This window comes from Balaenoptera borealis, assembly GCF_965194805.1.
Source record: "Balaenoptera borealis genome assembly, chromosome: 12".
Lineage (NCBI taxonomy): Eukaryota > Metazoa > Chordata > Mammalia > Artiodactyla > Balaenopteridae > Balaenoptera > Balaenoptera borealis.
Window position 1 is genome coordinate 60515393 of NC_138869.1, and position 18406 is coordinate 60533798.

At 37.4% G+C, this 18406-nt stretch overlaps 1 protein-coding gene across 7 annotated transcripts in view; it reads right to left on the minus strand.

Moving 5' to 3' along the window:
• The window catches only part of CMC1 (C-X9-C motif containing 1), a 73463-nt gene that overhangs the window by 34547 nt on the left and 20510 nt on the right, over nt 1-18406 (minus strand). For 6 of the 7 annotated variants that reach the window (XM_082348801.1, XM_082348800.1, XM_082348805.1 and 3 more), the window contains one exon: nt 17767-17856. In XM_082348801.1, the coding sequence (XP_082204927.1) occupies nt 17767-17856 (90 nt within the window). The remainder of the gene's footprint in view (nt 1-17766; nt 17857-18406) is intronic. The other variant, XM_082348806.1, reaches the window with a different exon arrangement.

The following is an 18406-nucleotide window of genomic DNA, read 5'->3' on the forward strand; positions in this document are numbered from 1 at the left end:
AGTCAGTGTCTTTTGGTTGGAGCATGTAATCCATTTACATTTAAGCTAATTGTCGATATATATGTTCCTATTATCATTTTCTTAATTGTTTTGGGTTTGTTATTGTAGGTCTTTACCTTCTCTTGTGTTTGCTGCCTAGAGAAGCTCCTTTAGCATTTGTTGTAAAGCTGGTTTGGTGGTGCTGAATTCTCTTAGCTTTTGCTTGTCTGTAAAGGTTTTAACTTCTCCATGAAATCTGAATGAGATCCTTGCTGGGTAGAGTAATCTTGGTTATAGGTTTTTCTACTTCATCACTCTAAATGTGTCCTGCCACTCCCTTCTGGCTTGCAGAGTTTCTGCTGAAAGATCAGCTGTTAACCTTATGGGGATTCCCTTGCATGTTATTTTTCCCTTGCTGCTTTTATTATTTTTTCTTTGTATTTAATTTTTGATAGTTTGATTAATATGTGTCTTGGCGTGTTTCTCCTTGGATTTATCCTGTATGGGACTCTCTGTGCTTCCAGGACTTGATTCACTATTTCCTTTCCCATATTAGGGAAGTTTTCAACTATAATCTTTTCAAATATTTTCTCAGTCCCTTTCTTTTTCTCTTCTTCTTCTGGGACCCCTATAATTCGAATGTTGGTGTGTTTAATATTCTCCCAGAGATCTCTGAGACTGTCCTCAGTTCTTTTCAATCTTTTTTCTTTATTCTGCTCTGCAGTAGTTATTTCCACTATTTTATCTTCCAGGTCACTTATCCGTTCTTCTGCCGCAGTTATTCTGCTATTGATTCCTTCTAGAGAATTTCTGATTTCATTTATTGTGTTGTTCATGATTGTCTGTTTTCTCTTTAGTTCTTCTAGGTCCTTATTAAAACGTTTCTTGTATTTCCTCCATTCTATTTCCAAGATTTTAGATCATCTTTACTATCATTATTCTGAATTCTTTTTCAGGTAGACTGCCTATTTCCTCTTCATTTGTTAGGTCTGGTGGGTTTTTACCTTGCTCCTTCCTCTGCTGTATTTCTCTGTCTTCTCATTTTGCTTAACTTACTGTGTTTGGGGTCTCCTTTTTGCAGGCTGCAGGTTCATAGTTCCCGTTGTTTTTGGTGTCTGCCCCCAGTGGCTAAAGTTGGTTCAGTGGGTTGTGTAGGCTTCCTGGTGGAGGGGACTAGTGTCTGTGTTCTGGTGGATGAGGCTGGATCCTGTCCTTCTGGTGGGCAGGTCCACGTCTGGTGGTGTGTTTTGGGGTGTCTGTGACTTTATTATGATTTTAGGCAGACTCTCTGCTAATGAGTGGGGATGTGTTCCTGTCTTGCTAGTTGTTTGGCATACAGTGTCCAGCACTGTAGCTTCCTGGTCATTGAGTGGAGCTGAGTTTTGGCATTGGGATGGAGATCTCTGGGAGATTTTTGCCACTTGATATTACGTGGAGCTGGTAGGTCTCTGGTGGACGAATGTCCTGAACTTGGCTCTCCCACCTCAGAGGCACAGCCCTGATGCCTGGCTGGAGCACCAAGAGCCTGTCATCCACATGGCTTAGAATAAAAGGGAGAAGGAAGGAAGGGAGGAAGGGAGGGAGGGAGGGAGGGAGGAAAAGGTAAAATAAAATTAAAAAGTTATTAAAATAAAAAACAAAATAATTATTAAAAAAATTTTTTTAAGTAATTAATAAAAAAGAAAGTAAGAAAGAAGAGAACCAAACTGAAAAAACAAATCCACCAATGATAACAAGCACTGAAAAGTATACTAAAAAAAAGAAAGAAAAAAAAAAACGGACAGACAGAACCCTAGGACAAATGGTAAAAGCAAAGTTATACAGACAAAATCATACAGAGAAGCATACGCATACACACTCACAAAAACAGAAAAAGGGGGAAAAAATATATATATATCGTTGCTCTCGAAGTCCACCTCCTCAATTTGGGATGATTCGTTGTCTATTCAGGTATTCCACAGATGCAGGGTACGTCAAGTTGATTGTGGAGATTTAATCCACTGCTCCTGAGGCTGCTGGGAGAAATTTCCCTTTCTCTTCTTTGTTTGCACAGCTCCTGGGGTTCAGCTTTGGATTTGGACCCGCCTCTGCATGTAGGTTGCCTGAGGGCGTCTGTTCTTCGCTCAGACAGGACGGGGTGAAAGGAGCAGCTGCTTCGGGGGCTCTGGCTCACTCAGGCTGTGGGGAGGGAGGGGTACGGAGTGTGGGGCGAGACTGCGGCGGCAGAGGTCAGCATGACGTTGCACCAGCCTGAGGCGCGCCGTGTGTTCTCCTGGGGAAGTTGTCCCTGGATCACGGGACCCTGGCAGTGGCGGGCTGCACAGGCTCCCGGGAGAGGAGGTATGGAGAGTGGCCTGTGCTTGCACACAGGCTTCTTGGTGGCTGCAGCAGCAGCCTTAGCGTCTCATGCCCGTCTCTGGGGTCTGCGCTGATAGCCGCGGCTCATGCTGGTGTCTGGAGCTCCTTTAAGCAGTGGTCTTAATCTCCTCTCCTCGTGCACCAGGAAACAAAGAGGCAAGAAGAAGTTTCTTGCCTCTTCGGCAGTTCCAGACTTTTTCCCGGACTGCCTCCGGGCTAGCTGTGGCGCACTAGACCCCTTCAGGCTGTGTTCACACCGCCAACCCCAGTCCTCTCCCCGCGATCCGACCGAAGCCGGAGCCTCAGCTCCCAGCCGCCACCCGTCCCAGCGGGTGAGCAGACAAGCCTCTCGGGCTGGTGAGTGCTGGTCGGCACCGATCCTCTGTGCGGGAATCTCTCCGCTTTGCCCTCTGCACCCCTGTTGCTAAGCTCTCCTCTGTGGCTCCGAAGTTTCCGCCCCGCCACCCCGTCTCTGCCAGTGAAGGGGCTTCCTAGTGTGCGGAAACCTTTCCTCCTTCACAGCTCCCTCTCACTGGTGCAGGTCCCATCCCTATTCTTTTGTCTCTGTTTTTTCTTTTTTCTTTTGCCCTACCCAGGTACGTGGGGAGTTTCTTGCCTTTTGGGAGGTCTGAGGTCTTCTGCCAGCGTTCAGCAGGTGTTCTGTAGGAGGTGTTCCACATGTAGATGTATTTTTGATGTAACTATGGGAAGGAAGGTGATCTCCACGTCTTACTCTCCCGCCATCTTGAAGCTCCTCCTGTGGAGTTTTTGAGAGTAAATGTGTCGTCACACAAGGCCTGCCTTCCAGCAGGGCATCACCGGGGGCTCCTCACCTGCTGTGCTCAGGGCCAGGACCACCACAGTGGGGAAGGCAGAGGACAGGCACAGGTTGGTTAAGGACCGCATCTCCAAGTCACAGTAACTGTCTTAACTGAAGTTGTAAACTAATTACTCACATGATATCCTGTGAATTCAGGGATCTGAGACAACCACAAATCAAATCTCTGCTCACACAGATTAGAATCTAGATTTGAAATTTGACAAACCAAAGACTGTGCTGATGAAACACAGAGAGACCATTACAGAGGGTGAAGTTTGTGTGCCATGAGGTTAGCGATTTTCTTAACAGGAAAGAGGGAAAGGGGGTAGCCATGTAATTTACAGGATAAAAGGGGATAGGGGTTGAAGACTGCAAAAGTATACTTGGGTTTATCACTTCCTACGACGAGTTTGCTAAGAATCTTTGGTGCTCTGGAAAAGAATTTGAACGCTGGCCTACATAATTTGGGGCTCAACCTCCATGATGGAAGTAAGGGAAATAAAAATTCAGGAAACAGAAAACATACACACAAAAACTAAGAATAGCTACAACAACAGAACAACCAAAACATACATCGTTAATACGAAAAAGAGTACCCCGGGCAGTGAAGTAGGTAATTTTAATATATTCAAAATGACCTGAGAACGGAGTAAAACCCATACGGCTCATCACTATACGCTGCTTTAAGGGGCAAGCCTGTGCCTTTGGCTAATCCCTGTTTCTCAACCTTGGCTGCACATTGAAATCACCTTGGGAGCTTTTAAAAAAAAAAAAAAAAAACTAACACCTTTCTTTGAAGAGAGAAACCTGTGCACTGGTATTTTAAAAAAGATTCCCAGATAATTCTGATGTACAGCAGGGGTTGAGGACCACTGATCTGGCCTATGTGAGAGATGAAGACCAAATGCACTTCAATCAGCAGGGCAGAGCAGAGGTTCCACTGTAAGAATGTGATGAGTTGAATTTCATCATCTGAATAGATCTGACCAGGGAAGATGTGGAAGAAAAAGATAACACAGAAGAAATCACATGAAGCCTTTATCACTGAGGCACTGGACAAATAGGTCCACTCTGAAAATCACGGGGTACTAACAAAGAGTTCCTTAATACATTCAACAATATGGTCTGCTGAGGCCAAAATAAGAGAAAAACAAACAGTTCAGATTTTTCACAGTAGTATATCCAAAAGTATGGATATTTGTTACATTTGATATTTTAAATCACCAATATACCCAACACTCAGAAACAACTTCTGTTAACATTTCTTCATAGCTCTCTCCATACTATTAGTCATAATTTTGGTTTAAACATTTATTTCGTAACTATCCCCCCTACCATACTTAAACTCCCTAAGGATGCAGACTGACTTGGTTTCAACTGACTTGGTTTCAAAATTAACTAATTATGGAATTAGTTAATTTTGGTAAGCTCTTCTCTATTTTTTAAAAACTTAATTTAATTAAACTAGGGATCAGGAAATTTTTTCAGTAAAGAGGCATATGGTGAATATTTTAGGCTTTGTGAGCTATGTTGTCTCTGTTGCAACTACTCACATCTACTACAGCAGCATGAGAGCAGCCCCAGGCAACACCTAGGTAAATGGTCATGGCTGTGCTCCAATAAAAGAGAGACAGGCAGAGGGAAGGATTTGACCACTGTAGACCATCAACCCTGGATGAAAATGATATATTATGCTAGTCTCTCATATCAATCATGCATCATTATTGTCACAAATTTGTGTATATCATTTCTAGTACCATAATTTTTAAAACCAATCAGACTCTGTTGACATCTAAGTTTTTGACAATATTTTATATTATATACAATGCTATGTCACATCTCTGATAATTTCCTTAAGACACATTCCTACCAATAGAGTTGCTAGGTGAAGCAGTAGCCACATTTATGAATTTTTGTTAATTATTTAAAATACTCACAAACCCCTTTCCTGACATCATGCTCATCTATATTCCAAGCCAGCAGTGTAAATATCTGCTTCTCCAAAGCCTCATCAACATTATATATCATATATGTTTTTTTACCCACAAATACTTTATTATGCACACGATTAGAGTTCTATATTTACTTTTTCTTATTAGATGACATTTATATACAGTGAAATAAACAAATCTTAAATACAGCACTCAACAAAAGCATACACCTGTGCAACACAAATCAACAAAATACAGAACATTAAAATCATTCCAGAAAGTTCCTTTAAAGTCCCTTTCCAATCAGTACCTGTCCCACTAGCACCCCAACAGTGCCACCGTCGTTTGGATTAGTGGAGCCTATTCTAGAGCACCATGTAAATGTTGCCTGTTCTAAAATATAATATTTTTTAAAAGTATGTACTCTATTTCTTTCATATTTACATTCCACCCAGAGAGACAGTTTTGAGATTCATCTCTGTTATTAACACTATAACACTAGTTTATTCCATTTTACTGCTGACTAGTATCCACTGCATGAGTATACCACAGTCTACCCCTTCTCCTTTGGAAAGATACCTGGGTTATTTTCAATTTTCGGCTATTTGAATAAGCTACTATAAATATTAATTGTACAGAAATGAAACATGTTTCATTTCTTCTGGGTAGAGTTGCTGGGTCAGCGGGCAGGTGTATGTTTAGTGAATGCTATCAGTGTTTTCATGGTAGCCATTCTGGTAGGTACGCAATTCCAATTATGTAAAGGTTACTACTATCTTCAGGTCCCTGAAATTCTGTTCATTTTGAATCTTTTTTTCTCTGTTCTTTAGATTGACTATTTCTATTGATCTATCTCTAGATTCATGACTCCTTCTGCCATTTTTATTCTAAAGTTTTTACACCAGATATTGTATATTTTCAGTTCTAGAATTTTGATTTGGGTCTTTTTTATTGTTTCAGGTTCTCTTAAGAGTTCTTGTCTTTTTATTCATTGCAATCACATTTTCCTTTACATTCTTAAACAATTACAATGTCTGAGATAAAATCCTTGCCTGCTAATTCCAACATCTTAGTAGTCTTGAAGTTAGCCTCTGATGATTTTTTTTTAAGAATGGGTCATATTTTCCTGTTTCTGTGTACACTGAATAATTTGGCATTGATCATGAATATTGTGAATGATACCATGTAAAAAGTCTGGATTCTGTTGTTTCTCAAGAATTTTTTTTCCTTTTTCACTTAAGCAGTCAATTTTCTTTGCTGAACTCAAATGCAGAAACCTGTCTCCCTGGCAATAATGTATAGTGGGTAGCAGCTCAATTTTTGGTTCAGTTCTTTTAGCCTTAACTAAGCTACCTGTCATGTGCCCCATATGTACTTTAGGACTGAGTCAGGGTTTATGCACAGAATTTGATGCTCCTCTTCTCTGGCTTGATCCTTGTTGGGATTTATGCTCTTCCCCTTCCCTCCATGTATAAAAATGTATAAATAAACTGCTAGGGCCTGCAGTTACACCAAACCCTGTGCTTGGTTCTTCAAACCATCAAGACCAACTTGTTTTTGTTTTTGTTTTTGTTTTGGTCAGAGTCTCAGCTGCCCTACAGGGCAGAGAGTCACCCAGTCCTACTCCTTTCCTTCAATGTTTGACTGCCCTCTGATTTCCATCTGCTTTTGTTTACCCTCCAATGCCTTCAGGTAGTTGTCTTTAATATATTGTTTTCTACAAAAGGATGTGTGTGATAAGAGCTAGTAGGCCAGGCCAGAAGCAGAAAGTCTCCATTACGAATTTTTAAATCATATCAAGTTTACAGATTACATATAGTAATGCTGGGTGTGGTTTGCAATTAACCCACTGAAAGTGAGAGCATGTTTAATAATATACTTAATAATATGTAATTTATCAGAAATGTATATGTAATTTATCAGGAAGAAACTTTGTGTCCTTTGCTCATTTTTTAAACTGGATATTCACTGATTCCTTACAGATAGTAAATATTTATATACTAAGGATATCAAATCTTTGTCACATATGTTAGAAATATTTTCCTAGTTTGTGATCTTTCTTTCTATTATGTTTATAGAATGTAACACACAGAAACATTTACCTTTTCTATATTTATAGTTTTGTTGTATTATAAAATATAACATGATTCTTTATAGGTTTATTTTTTAAAGAAATATATGTTCATTATAGAGAACAATCTATAAAAATAAAAAAAATCACCCATAATCCACACTCTTCCTCCCACATCCCTTTATGGTTGTTTTTAAAAGTTGGGTATATGTGCTTCCAGTCATTTGGAAGTTTGCTTAACATTATCTGCTGAAGCTGAAATTATACACATCATATGACCCAGAAATCCCATTATTAAGTACATAAACAACAGAAATGCATGCACACAGGTACCAAAGACCATGAACAAGAATCGTTATAGGGGCATTATTTGTATAAAACCGGAAATGACCTAAATATCCATCACAGCAGAATGGATGAATAGCACATTTCTATCATGGCACTACGTGACAATGAAAATGAAGGAACTGTTACTTCATGCAAGAACACGGATGATTCTCACAAAGTTGAGTAAAAGAAGTCAGACACAAGAGCACATACCATATAACTCCATTTAAATTAAAAAACAGGCAAACTAATCTATGCAGTCTGTAGTTTTCCTCCTTATGGGAGGAGGAAAAGGACAGTGTTTGGGAGGGAACACAAAGAAGGCTGGCTTCTGGTCATTTCTGTTTCTTGACCTCAATAGTGGTTACACAGATACGTTTACTCTGTCATAATTCATCAAGCTATGTACTTATAATTTGCACATACAGGACATATAAAAAGCTTATTTCAAGAAAGTAATGTTTTCATTTTGGAGAATATGAAAAAAAACTACATGTAGGAAAAGAAATAACCTACGATCCACCTTTTTCCTTCCCACATTTCCAGGTATTATTATTAAATTTTGAATGTATTTTTTTCCCTATATGAATCTATCATTTTGTTATAATTAGGATAATACTAGGTATACAATTTTATATCATGCTTTTTTAAACTCAGCATTATGAACGTGTCCAGATTTGTTAATGATCCTTCATAAAATCAACTAGTAATTACCACATAATATTTTGAGTGTATTTTTCATAAGATTAACAAGGTAATAAAAATCAAGAAGACTTTCAATTTCACTAAAAACTAAACATCAAAAAGTATTGTTTTTTTTTTTAATTGGGGTATAGTCGTTTCACAATGTTGTGTTAGTTTCTACTGTACAGCGAAGTGAATCAGCTATATGTAGACATATATCCCCTCTTTTTCAGATTTCCTTCCCATTTAGGTCACCAATGAGCACTGAGTAGAGTTCCCTGTGTTATACAGCAGGTTCTTATTAGTTATCTATTTTATACATATTAGTGTATATATGTCAATCCCAATCTCCCAATTCATCCCGCCCCCCCCCCTTCCCCGCTTGGTGTCCATACGTTTGTTCTCTACTTCTGCCTCGCGAACAGGTTCATCTGTACCATTTTTCTAGATTCCACATGTATGCGTTAATATACGATATTTGTTTTTCCCTCTCTGACTTACTTCACTCTGTATGACAGTCTCTAGGTCCATCCACATCTCTACAAATGACCCAATTTCATTCCTTTTTATGGCTGAGTAATATTCCATTGTATATATGTACCACATCTTTATCCATTCATCTGTCGAAGGACATTTAGGTTGCTTCCATGACCTGGCTATCATAAATAGTGCTGCAATGAACGTTGGGGTGCATGTGTCTTTCTGAATTATGGTTTTCTCCCGGTATGTAACCAGTAGTGGGATTGCTGGGTCATATGGTAATTCTATTTTTAGTTTTTTTAGGAACCTCCATACTGTTCTCCATAGTAGCTGTATCAATTTACATTCCCACCAACAGTGCAAGAGGGTTCCTTTTCTCCACACCCTCTCCAGCATTTATTGTTTGTGTGTTTTGATAATGGCCATTCTGACTGGTGTGAGGTGATACCTCATTGTCGTTTTATAAATTATAAAAATAAACATTAAGTTCAACATGTACCTCAAGTTATTATGCTATGTGAGTATGACCACATTTTTAATGAGTGAATGGTCTACAGTGTATGTATGTTAGGGCTACAGCCCCCAAAAAGAGTGTTACAGAAAACAGCATTAGAGGTGTTCCCAGAAAATGAAGTGAATAATAAAAACTGCTTAAGCTATTGGAAGAAAGTAACTTTTCAATCTAGGTGAAGGCAGGGATAAATAATACATAGCAAACAAGATCCGTAACTAAAAAGCAGTTAACTACAAATAAACTAGCACGTAGGCCAAAAGGACAAGTACTAGACAAAGCATATCATCACCTACCAAATCCACCACTCATGTCTGACACAGCACCAGTGTGCTGGGCAGCCACTTCCAACTCATCAGAGTCAGCACAGAGAAACGGTATTTGCTGCCTTTGACCCCTCGTCACTTTATACAAATGGCTAATTTAGCCTCTTCACTGTGGTGTGAGACCAGGTACCCAGCACCAGATACTGCAGCCAGCAGTACTGAAGGACAGTTTGATGAATTAACAAATCAGTGTAATCATGATTTAATTCTGGAATGAAAGTAGTCCAGGTGGAACCTTAAAACCAAGGAACAAAAATGTCAGTCTTTATCACTGTCCAAATTGACGTGTATCAAACGCACACCAAGAGAATTGACACTTACACAAAAATATTAGAAAAATACCAGAACCACCATAATTGGATAAACATTCGCCTCCTTTGTTTCCCTTGAAAAGAGTGACGAATTTTTACTACCGTCCAATACAGTGGCTTCAAACTTAGACGTCTACCAGACACCTCAAAGTTCATGTCCAGAACTAGACTCCTGATCTATCGATCGCCAAAAACTAAAATAAAATAATAAAATTTCTCCACACACAGGCTTCCCCATCTCTGTTAACCACAACTCCATCCATTACTTGCTCAGGACAAGTAACAGGGAGTCGTCTTTTTCTCTCTTAACTCTGTCTTCAAAATACACCCTGGGTGCGCTCATTCTCACCATCTCCACCGTTACCACCCCTCCACTTCACCACCCTCTATCAGCTGGACCATCACAGTCACATCCCTAAACTGGCGTCCCTGGTCTGCCCTTGCCCCATCCCATCTACACTTAACACAGCGGCAAGTGATGCTAGCACATCGCAGATCAGACCCCGTCTCCTTCCACTGCTCTAAGCCATCACTACCTTTCATTTGGCTCCTCAGTGCCCACAAGACCCTGATTCTATCCACTGTCACCCTCCTGAACGCTCACTTCCCGCTCTCCTCCTCACTCATCCCACCCTAACCACAGGGACCTTTCTGTTGCTCCTCAAACATGCCAGCCGCATCCAGTGCCTCAGCATCTTTGCACGTGCTACTCCTGTTCACATCATTCCTCCCAGAGATACTGCACCTCACTCCTTCACCTCCTACAAGAATTCTGTTCAAATGTCACCGTCTTAGTGAGACCCATGCTGACCACCTACTAAAAACTGCAGCCCCTTCTAACACCAGCACCCTCCCCACTGCCTTACCCAACTTTATTATTCTCCAGGTCACTTATATTTACTTATAATAACTTAACAATATTTACCTCCCTCCTTCACTGAAATCTAAGGGCTTTCATGGCAAATATCTTTGTCTGTTTTATTTACTGTCCATATAATGGTGACTACTAAGTGGGAAATGCTCAGTAAATGGTTTTGAATGACCATGTTCCATATAACCCTAAGGGTCCATTCAAGTGCCTAAGAGAATCTGAAAATTCCGTTTTGGCTTTGTAAAAATATATTTTTAGTCATGTAATAATTGACCAACACTAAAACATATGCAAATAGTATTATCAAATGCTAACACGTTGGAGACAGCCAATATAATAAAATATGATGCCAGAAAAACTTGCTTATGGGCCTCAGAACAAAATTTCTATTATATCTATTTAATTGAACAATACTCTGAAAATCTGAGTAAATCATAAGAAATCATTAATATTTAGAGCTGCTTCCTTATGTGATTTAGGATTTACTCTATATTTTGCATCCCTCAAAAAACTGAACCACAAAAATTAACTGGGAGATACATACTAGGCAACAACTGTTATAACATCTGATTTCAAATTTGCTTCCTGAAAATAATAATTGTTTTCATGTACTGACTCTGTAAATGTAACAAAATCAGTAACTTGTAATAATACAACAAAAAATACTGCTTTTATCTGTTTTAGACATTACAGTTTGAAACAAATTCTAGCCCCATCCCAAAAAGAACTGATTATTTTTTAAATAGTTCTAAACCTACCAATCTAGTGCATTCCAGGGTTCTGTACAAACCAAACTTCCCCTTTATTCTCCACAGACATACAAGATTTCTGTAAGAATGTATTTAGTAAAAATATAACTATTTGTGTGTATTTGCAAGAAGTTTACCAGTCACAGGCTATGATTAGAATCCCAATCACAACTCAAGGGTCATCAGATAGCTTAAATGAAGTGTGATCTCGTACTCAGATTTTATATACAAGGGCATGGTACTGTTTAAAGATGATACTTAGTTTTGGATTAATTGCTCATAAGATGAAAAGATTTAAGTCTATTACAGCAAAATAATTGGAAGTTGAATAGCCAGGAAACTAGGAAAATAATACAAACTTGTTAATACTGATAGAAGTTATAACTCACATTTTTATTAATAATATTTACGCATTTTAACAATATTTCTAAGTTTCAAGCCATGTAATTTTTTGGTTTTGTGTTCAAATGTAGACTTTTCACTCTTATACCTTCAGAGATGAGTTGCATAAATCAGTTGTTAAAAACACTAGATTCATCTGCTCTGACAATATTCCCTGCTAATTTAGTCAATTAAAGATTTAGCTGAAAGTGGGGGGTGGGTGGGTGATGAACTGGGAAATTGGGATTGACATATATACACTAATATGTATAAAATGGATAACTAATAAGAACCTGTTGTATAAAAAAAAAATAAAATAAAATTCAAAAAAAAATTTAACTTAACTTCTAAAACTAAAACATACTGCACCTTTCTTTGTGAAAGAAGAACTAGCCATTTTATTCAAGAGGAGTACTAATGTCCAATTACAGATAATTTTATTACAAAATTGCCATTATTCAGAAACAAGACCAATAAGTCAAGACAATCATTAAGTCCTACAACAGAAGTGTAAATTAATAAATGTAACTAAGAACTACTAAGTCAATGAGCAATGACCATATCATATACTTTGCTCAGTTGTTTTAAAAATCATTCATCTGTACTTGTGACTGACAGAGGTCTATTATTCATGATGCCACTGGCATGACATCAGGCCCAACAGACATACATAATAACTTTGATTGAACACATAATTATTTAATTAAGTATTATAAAGTTATTAAATACATAATAAATTTTACTGTGTCCATGTGCAGAAAAGAGTTACCATGGCAGGCCTGACACCGCTCTCCTTAGAAAGGCCTGCTTACAAGGCTGGCCCTTAGCTGGCGTCAGAACCTGGATTTGGGGAGCGTTCCCACCATTCCCTAATTGATGAGAGCTGCTCACTGTGCCTAAACTGTCTGGGTAAACCACGTGGTTTATGTTCAACACCTGCTTTCCTTCTGGGAGTCTGGAATTTTGGTACATACTATGCAGAGGCTGCCACGTGACCGACTCCCAGTTAAAAGTCTGAGGACCGAGTCTCTAACGAGTTCCCCCCGAGACAACATTTCACACGTTGTCACACTTCAGCCATGGTGGAATTAAGCTCATGCTGAGTGACTCTACCAGGAGAGAACTCTAGGAAGCTTGCACCTGGTTTCCTCTGGACTTCGTCCCATGTGCCTTTTCCCTTTGCTGGTTTTGCTCTAATAAATCTTAGCCATCAGTCTGACTATATGCTTAGTACTATGAGTCTTTGTAGGAAATCACCAAACTCAGGGGTGGTCTTGGGGACCCTGACACAGTCCAGTGTAGGTCCAAAGAAGAGGACTTGTGCCTTAAATCTCTTTAAATTTCTTAGAATATATAACATACTCTTATACATAAAAGATACTCATATTTTGTGATTTTATATATTATCCTCCTAACATATCCAAACCAGTCTAAAGATGTGTTGAATCTCTACTTCAGTGTGACTTAACATTGGTGAACCGGTTAAATGGCAAAAGTACATATGATAATACATGTACAATTCAAACAACAAATGAAAAGTTTTGGGCAGGTTCAAGTAACAGAGTTGGATAGAAGATTGATTACTTTGACCATTTACAGTCTGCAGCCCTCCAATTTGTTTTAATGATGTCTTGATAGTTCTCTGCCTGCAAATATCCTAAAGAATATCCTAAGCATTCTTAATTTGAATTTCTTTTTTGGTTAATTCATCCATCTTTGGAACTTAGCAAAATATAACATATTTCAGTTGTGTTTGACTGATAAAGACAGCAGGCATTTTATCAAGCTTCTGTGTTATTTAACGACAGTTCTGTGATGTGTCAAATAAACAATCCATGCTTCCTTATACTTTATACAATTCCTTTAGAACCAATCCTACCTATTGGCCAGTAGATCAAAAAGACTGCCACAGAAAACACTGATACAAAAGAAACATTGAAATATGATAAAAGAAGGCCCAAGGGATGAAAGGAGTGAGTTGGAGAATATATCCAAGTTAAAGAAAGTTCCAGGCCACCCCTGATGTCAAAGTACTTTTCTGGTCTTGATCTGTCGTAACAAAAAGAAAAAAGGGTTCTTCCTATTTTTAAAGCAAACTTCTTTACTCAGCATAGAGATGTTATATCAAATGCCAATTATGCATTTCAAAAAAGCAGAGAAATCCAATGAATTTTTACAAAACACAGCAATTCAGTGACTCTTTTTCTTATGAAGGCTCTATTTCCAGAAAAAAAAAAATTATAGCACTAGAATGCATACTTTACCATTATGTATGACAAACAATATTTTTAAAAATATTCCTAACATAGAAAATATAAATCATTAAATTAGTGAAGAATCAAATGCATGGAAAAAGTCACAGAGTGGGAAGTAGCCTCCAGAGGTCATCAAACCATCCTCCTAAAACACCACACATTGGTAAGTCCCTGATTCAAGAAACAGCAATGATTCCATCACACTTGATGGAAGGGGACTTCTGTTTTGGCTTTTGGGAAGTAGGGGGACTGAGGGGAGAAAGGCAGAGACTGGCCATTCTAGAATTTTTCTTCCGTTCCATTCCCAGTGTATTCAGCATTCATTGTGTTACTTTGATCGTTTATTTTAGTGGCTCTACTCACTGCCACTAATACCACTGGCAAAGGAAGAACATTATGAAGTTTTCTATTTAAATCCGTTGTTCAATTGCCTTTCTTTTGATGTATGCTTTACCAACAGAGTTTATAATCTTGTGAAAGTTTACGTAGTAGTGAGATCCAGAGTCTCAATTCTGTATCTGATCCCCAAGTCACGCCATCTTTACTCATCAAATCAAAACTAAGTTATAAAGGAAAAAGTGATGAGCATTCTTTTTCTCTTCAAAAGGAAACAAAAAAAAATCTATTTTATAAAGACAGAGATTCTAAAGTTGACACCAGTTTAATACAAACACTGCTTAACTGTCACCCAAAAGCTGAGATTTTCTTGTTTCAGGTTATAATTTTCATTACATGGAAATGGCAAAGTTACCATGACTTCATAAAAATTAACTGTAGAATCAGAATCATGTAATTATAGATAAAAGTTAAATTTCAGAAGTATCAGGGGATATAACAATGAAACATTCTAAACATTATCCACTACTTAAGACAAATTTTAAGTGTGTTTAAACATAAGGTGAAATGTGCAATGCAGACTAAATCAGTGTAGAGTAAAACCCAATAGTGTACATATAGATAATGAAGGGATCAGGGAAGCTGGTTAAAACTTATAATGAAGAGAGAACTAGTAAGAATATAGCAACCTGGCTGAAATTGATATTCATTAGGGTACTCTTCACATCAATAGGGAGCATTTGGATGCTGTGGTCTTTATCAGTGTCCCAGCTGGTAATGGTTGAAGGTTAATGCCTTACCCCATTCTGTTCAATTTTCTATCCTAATTAGCCCTCCAAATCTATAGCTGTGAGCACCAAGTGTCTGTGCTCAAAAGAAACTAATTAATGCTAGCAAATTAGATCAAGTCCAAAGATCCAACAGCCAAACTCTTAGTTAAATGCTCCTTGTTAATAGGAAGTGTAGCTGTCAATAACTGCTGTTGGTGACTATAATGAGGCATCTTTTTTTTTCATTGAAAGTGATTTCATTTCTCTTTGTCACTGGAAAAGCTGTTCCATTCCCTTCACAAACCTAAGTTGCTGGCAGCCTGACCCAATTCTTATGATCAGCCAGGTTGAAATGACATGAAAAAAAAAAAAAAATCAAACAGAAAAGCTTTCCTACATAATCATGTTTCAGGCATTTAGCAGAAAATCAGATCACTTATTAGAATTCCTGTATCTTTACTCAAGAACTGTACAATTAGGATGCATAATGCTTTTATGTAAAATCCTATAATTATTTAATAAAATGAAGGCTATAAATAGTAAATAAACCACAATGGAAGTGTTCTGATTCTAAATTCTGTCTTATTGTTCAGTTTAAATGTAGCTGTTCTGCTTCCACTTGAGCAATGCCAGTTTATATTCTCTCCTAATTCACATGGTTAAACAGGAAGATCATTCTTTTATAAAATAATCAATTTTAGATTCTAAAACACTGTTTTAGACCATATGGGCTGACAAAAAATCAATATATGATTATCTATAAAAATTCAAATACTCAAAGATCATTTGTTATAACGTGTTCTAGTAGGGACAAATGCATTGAAATAACTCAAATGGATCTCAAATTTTAAGATGCTTTCGGTCTTCAGAAGGTTTTAAGTATGGTAAAAAAAAAAAAAAAAATAAGTCAACATCCTAAGTAACTTAAGTTTTTATAAAGAAGCAAAAACTAAACATTTTCTTTTCTGTACCATTACAAAGTAATAGGTGTGTAACACAAATATTTTAAAGTTATACTCTATTTCTTTCATTTCAAAGACCAAAAACAAAGTTTCATTGTCTAAGAGCAAAGCAAAGGTAGTTCTGAAACCCAAACTCGACCATTTCACATTTTCATCTGAATCATGTAAGAAGTCTATAATTGAATTATCTAGCTTTCTTTCATTCTAGATATCAGAATAACGTGTTACAAAACCCTATAATTTTATTATCCATTTTTAAGTTTTATCCTCCCTCACCTGAATCAGGATATTTTTTTAAAGTCCTATGAGGCAGGTGGAGGGTTACCTCTTGAGACCATCAGCATGACACCCGCTGACGCCAGGTGTGCACTGAACCCTCCCTGCAGGTGCCAATGGAGTAACTTCTCCTGACATCTGGGGGTGGGGGAAAGGAAGGTGCTCTGATTATACAACTAATTCATAATGAAAGCAAGACCATCAAATGATACTAATAAATTACTGATAACTTGTTAATAAATTTATTTACAGATGGATTTAATTCAAACCTAATTTTATAGGTGGATTTAAAATGGGAATAGCTCATAATAAATCATTTAAGAAAAAGAAATGACCATCACACAATGTCAATTCTGAGGAACTATTCTTTTATTGCCTTTGTCCATCAGTCCCAGAGATCATTCTCTAAGGAGATAGCATCTAAGGGACAGAAATGTGCCTAGCACCCAAATGTTACTGACACAGTCCCCAAACTACAGCTGACACAGCCTGGCTTCCCGCAGAGAAACTTGCAGGTGACTGCAGCCCATCAGCCCCACTAAGCATTACTGTGGTCCCTCAACGAAGGCTACAAGGGATGCCGGGAAAACAGTCCACGTCAGCACAGTATTACCACTGTTTCTTTGCCATGGGCATTCCAAGAGGAAGATTTTTATTAAAAGACATTTCTACAATAATACTGCTATCTCCTTTTCTAATTACCCATCATTTATGGCCTCATTTTTCATCTTCTATGCCTTTGTTTATATTTTTCACTATAATATTACATATTAATCAATATATCTCTAGATTTATAGAATACAGGCATATTTTATATTAAAAAACATTTTTCAAAGAATACATGCATATGTGGGTGCCTAGTGCATGCATTTACATAAATATCTTCTGCTCAGAAATGTAAAATATAGAAAAATTTTTAAAAAGACTTGTAAGTACTACTGAGATTCCATTAACAATTCAGTAATAGACAACGACGCCAAAGAAAATCATCTTAGACTATATTCCTATATGAATATGTTGATAGAGGAAAAACAGGCACACATTACATTTGATGTTTCTTCTTTCCCTATCAGAATCACCAGAATAACTTGTTTCTCCAAAATACGAATATAAGTTTTTCTCTCTCTATAACTGTACATCTGGGAAAAAATGCTTTTTACTAGGAATTTGGGAGAATATTTTTCAATTGTAAATGAATTGAACACTGCCTGGAAGTTCTGAAAGCTGAAATACTGGTATCTGAGTGAAAGGGTAAGAAGCAATTCATACATATTAATTCATTGACTACTTGATTCCAAGGCTAAGGATTAAATTCAGATCATGTTATAAAAAATGTATTTGATCTTCATATGAGTATTTGAATCTTACCTTCAACTTGTTCAGAACATCTCTCTCGGGCCTTTTCTCTCATTATTTTGGGGATCAAAACATCTTTTTCGACATGTCTGAGATGCTGCTCTGAAAAAAAAAAAAAAAGATCTTCCTTTAATATAGTAAAGTCTCAGGTAAGTCACCAGTTTAGGGGAAAAATAAGCACTCTGGTCTACTTAAAAGCCTATGCAAATATATTAAAAAGTGACTCTTCTATGACCTCATGAAATTGTGATTCTTTAGTCTCTGAAAATCATTCTAAATATTGTTTTATATACAAAAGAAAAAAATGTGAGGGTGTAGGCAACATCTTTCTAAAACATTCTGCAAACTATGTTGCAACACTTTTATTTGATAACACATTCCATGTAGTCTTGGCAAAATTAAAGTCATAAAGTGTTATAATTTTTTAATTCATATAATCCACAAAGAGGATTTTTAGCAATACAGCACTGAGATCCAAGGATAGATGAAGAGATCCAAGATTAAGAGACATGTGAGTAGTTTCTCTACCCAGTAACAAGAGTAGCTTAAGAAAGAGCTGGCAGAAGAAGAAAAAGTAGAACTCGTGTGCATAGAAAAACAAACTACAGGAGGTTTCTGTGCACTTTAAATAGAACTACCTCAGTTAGACTAA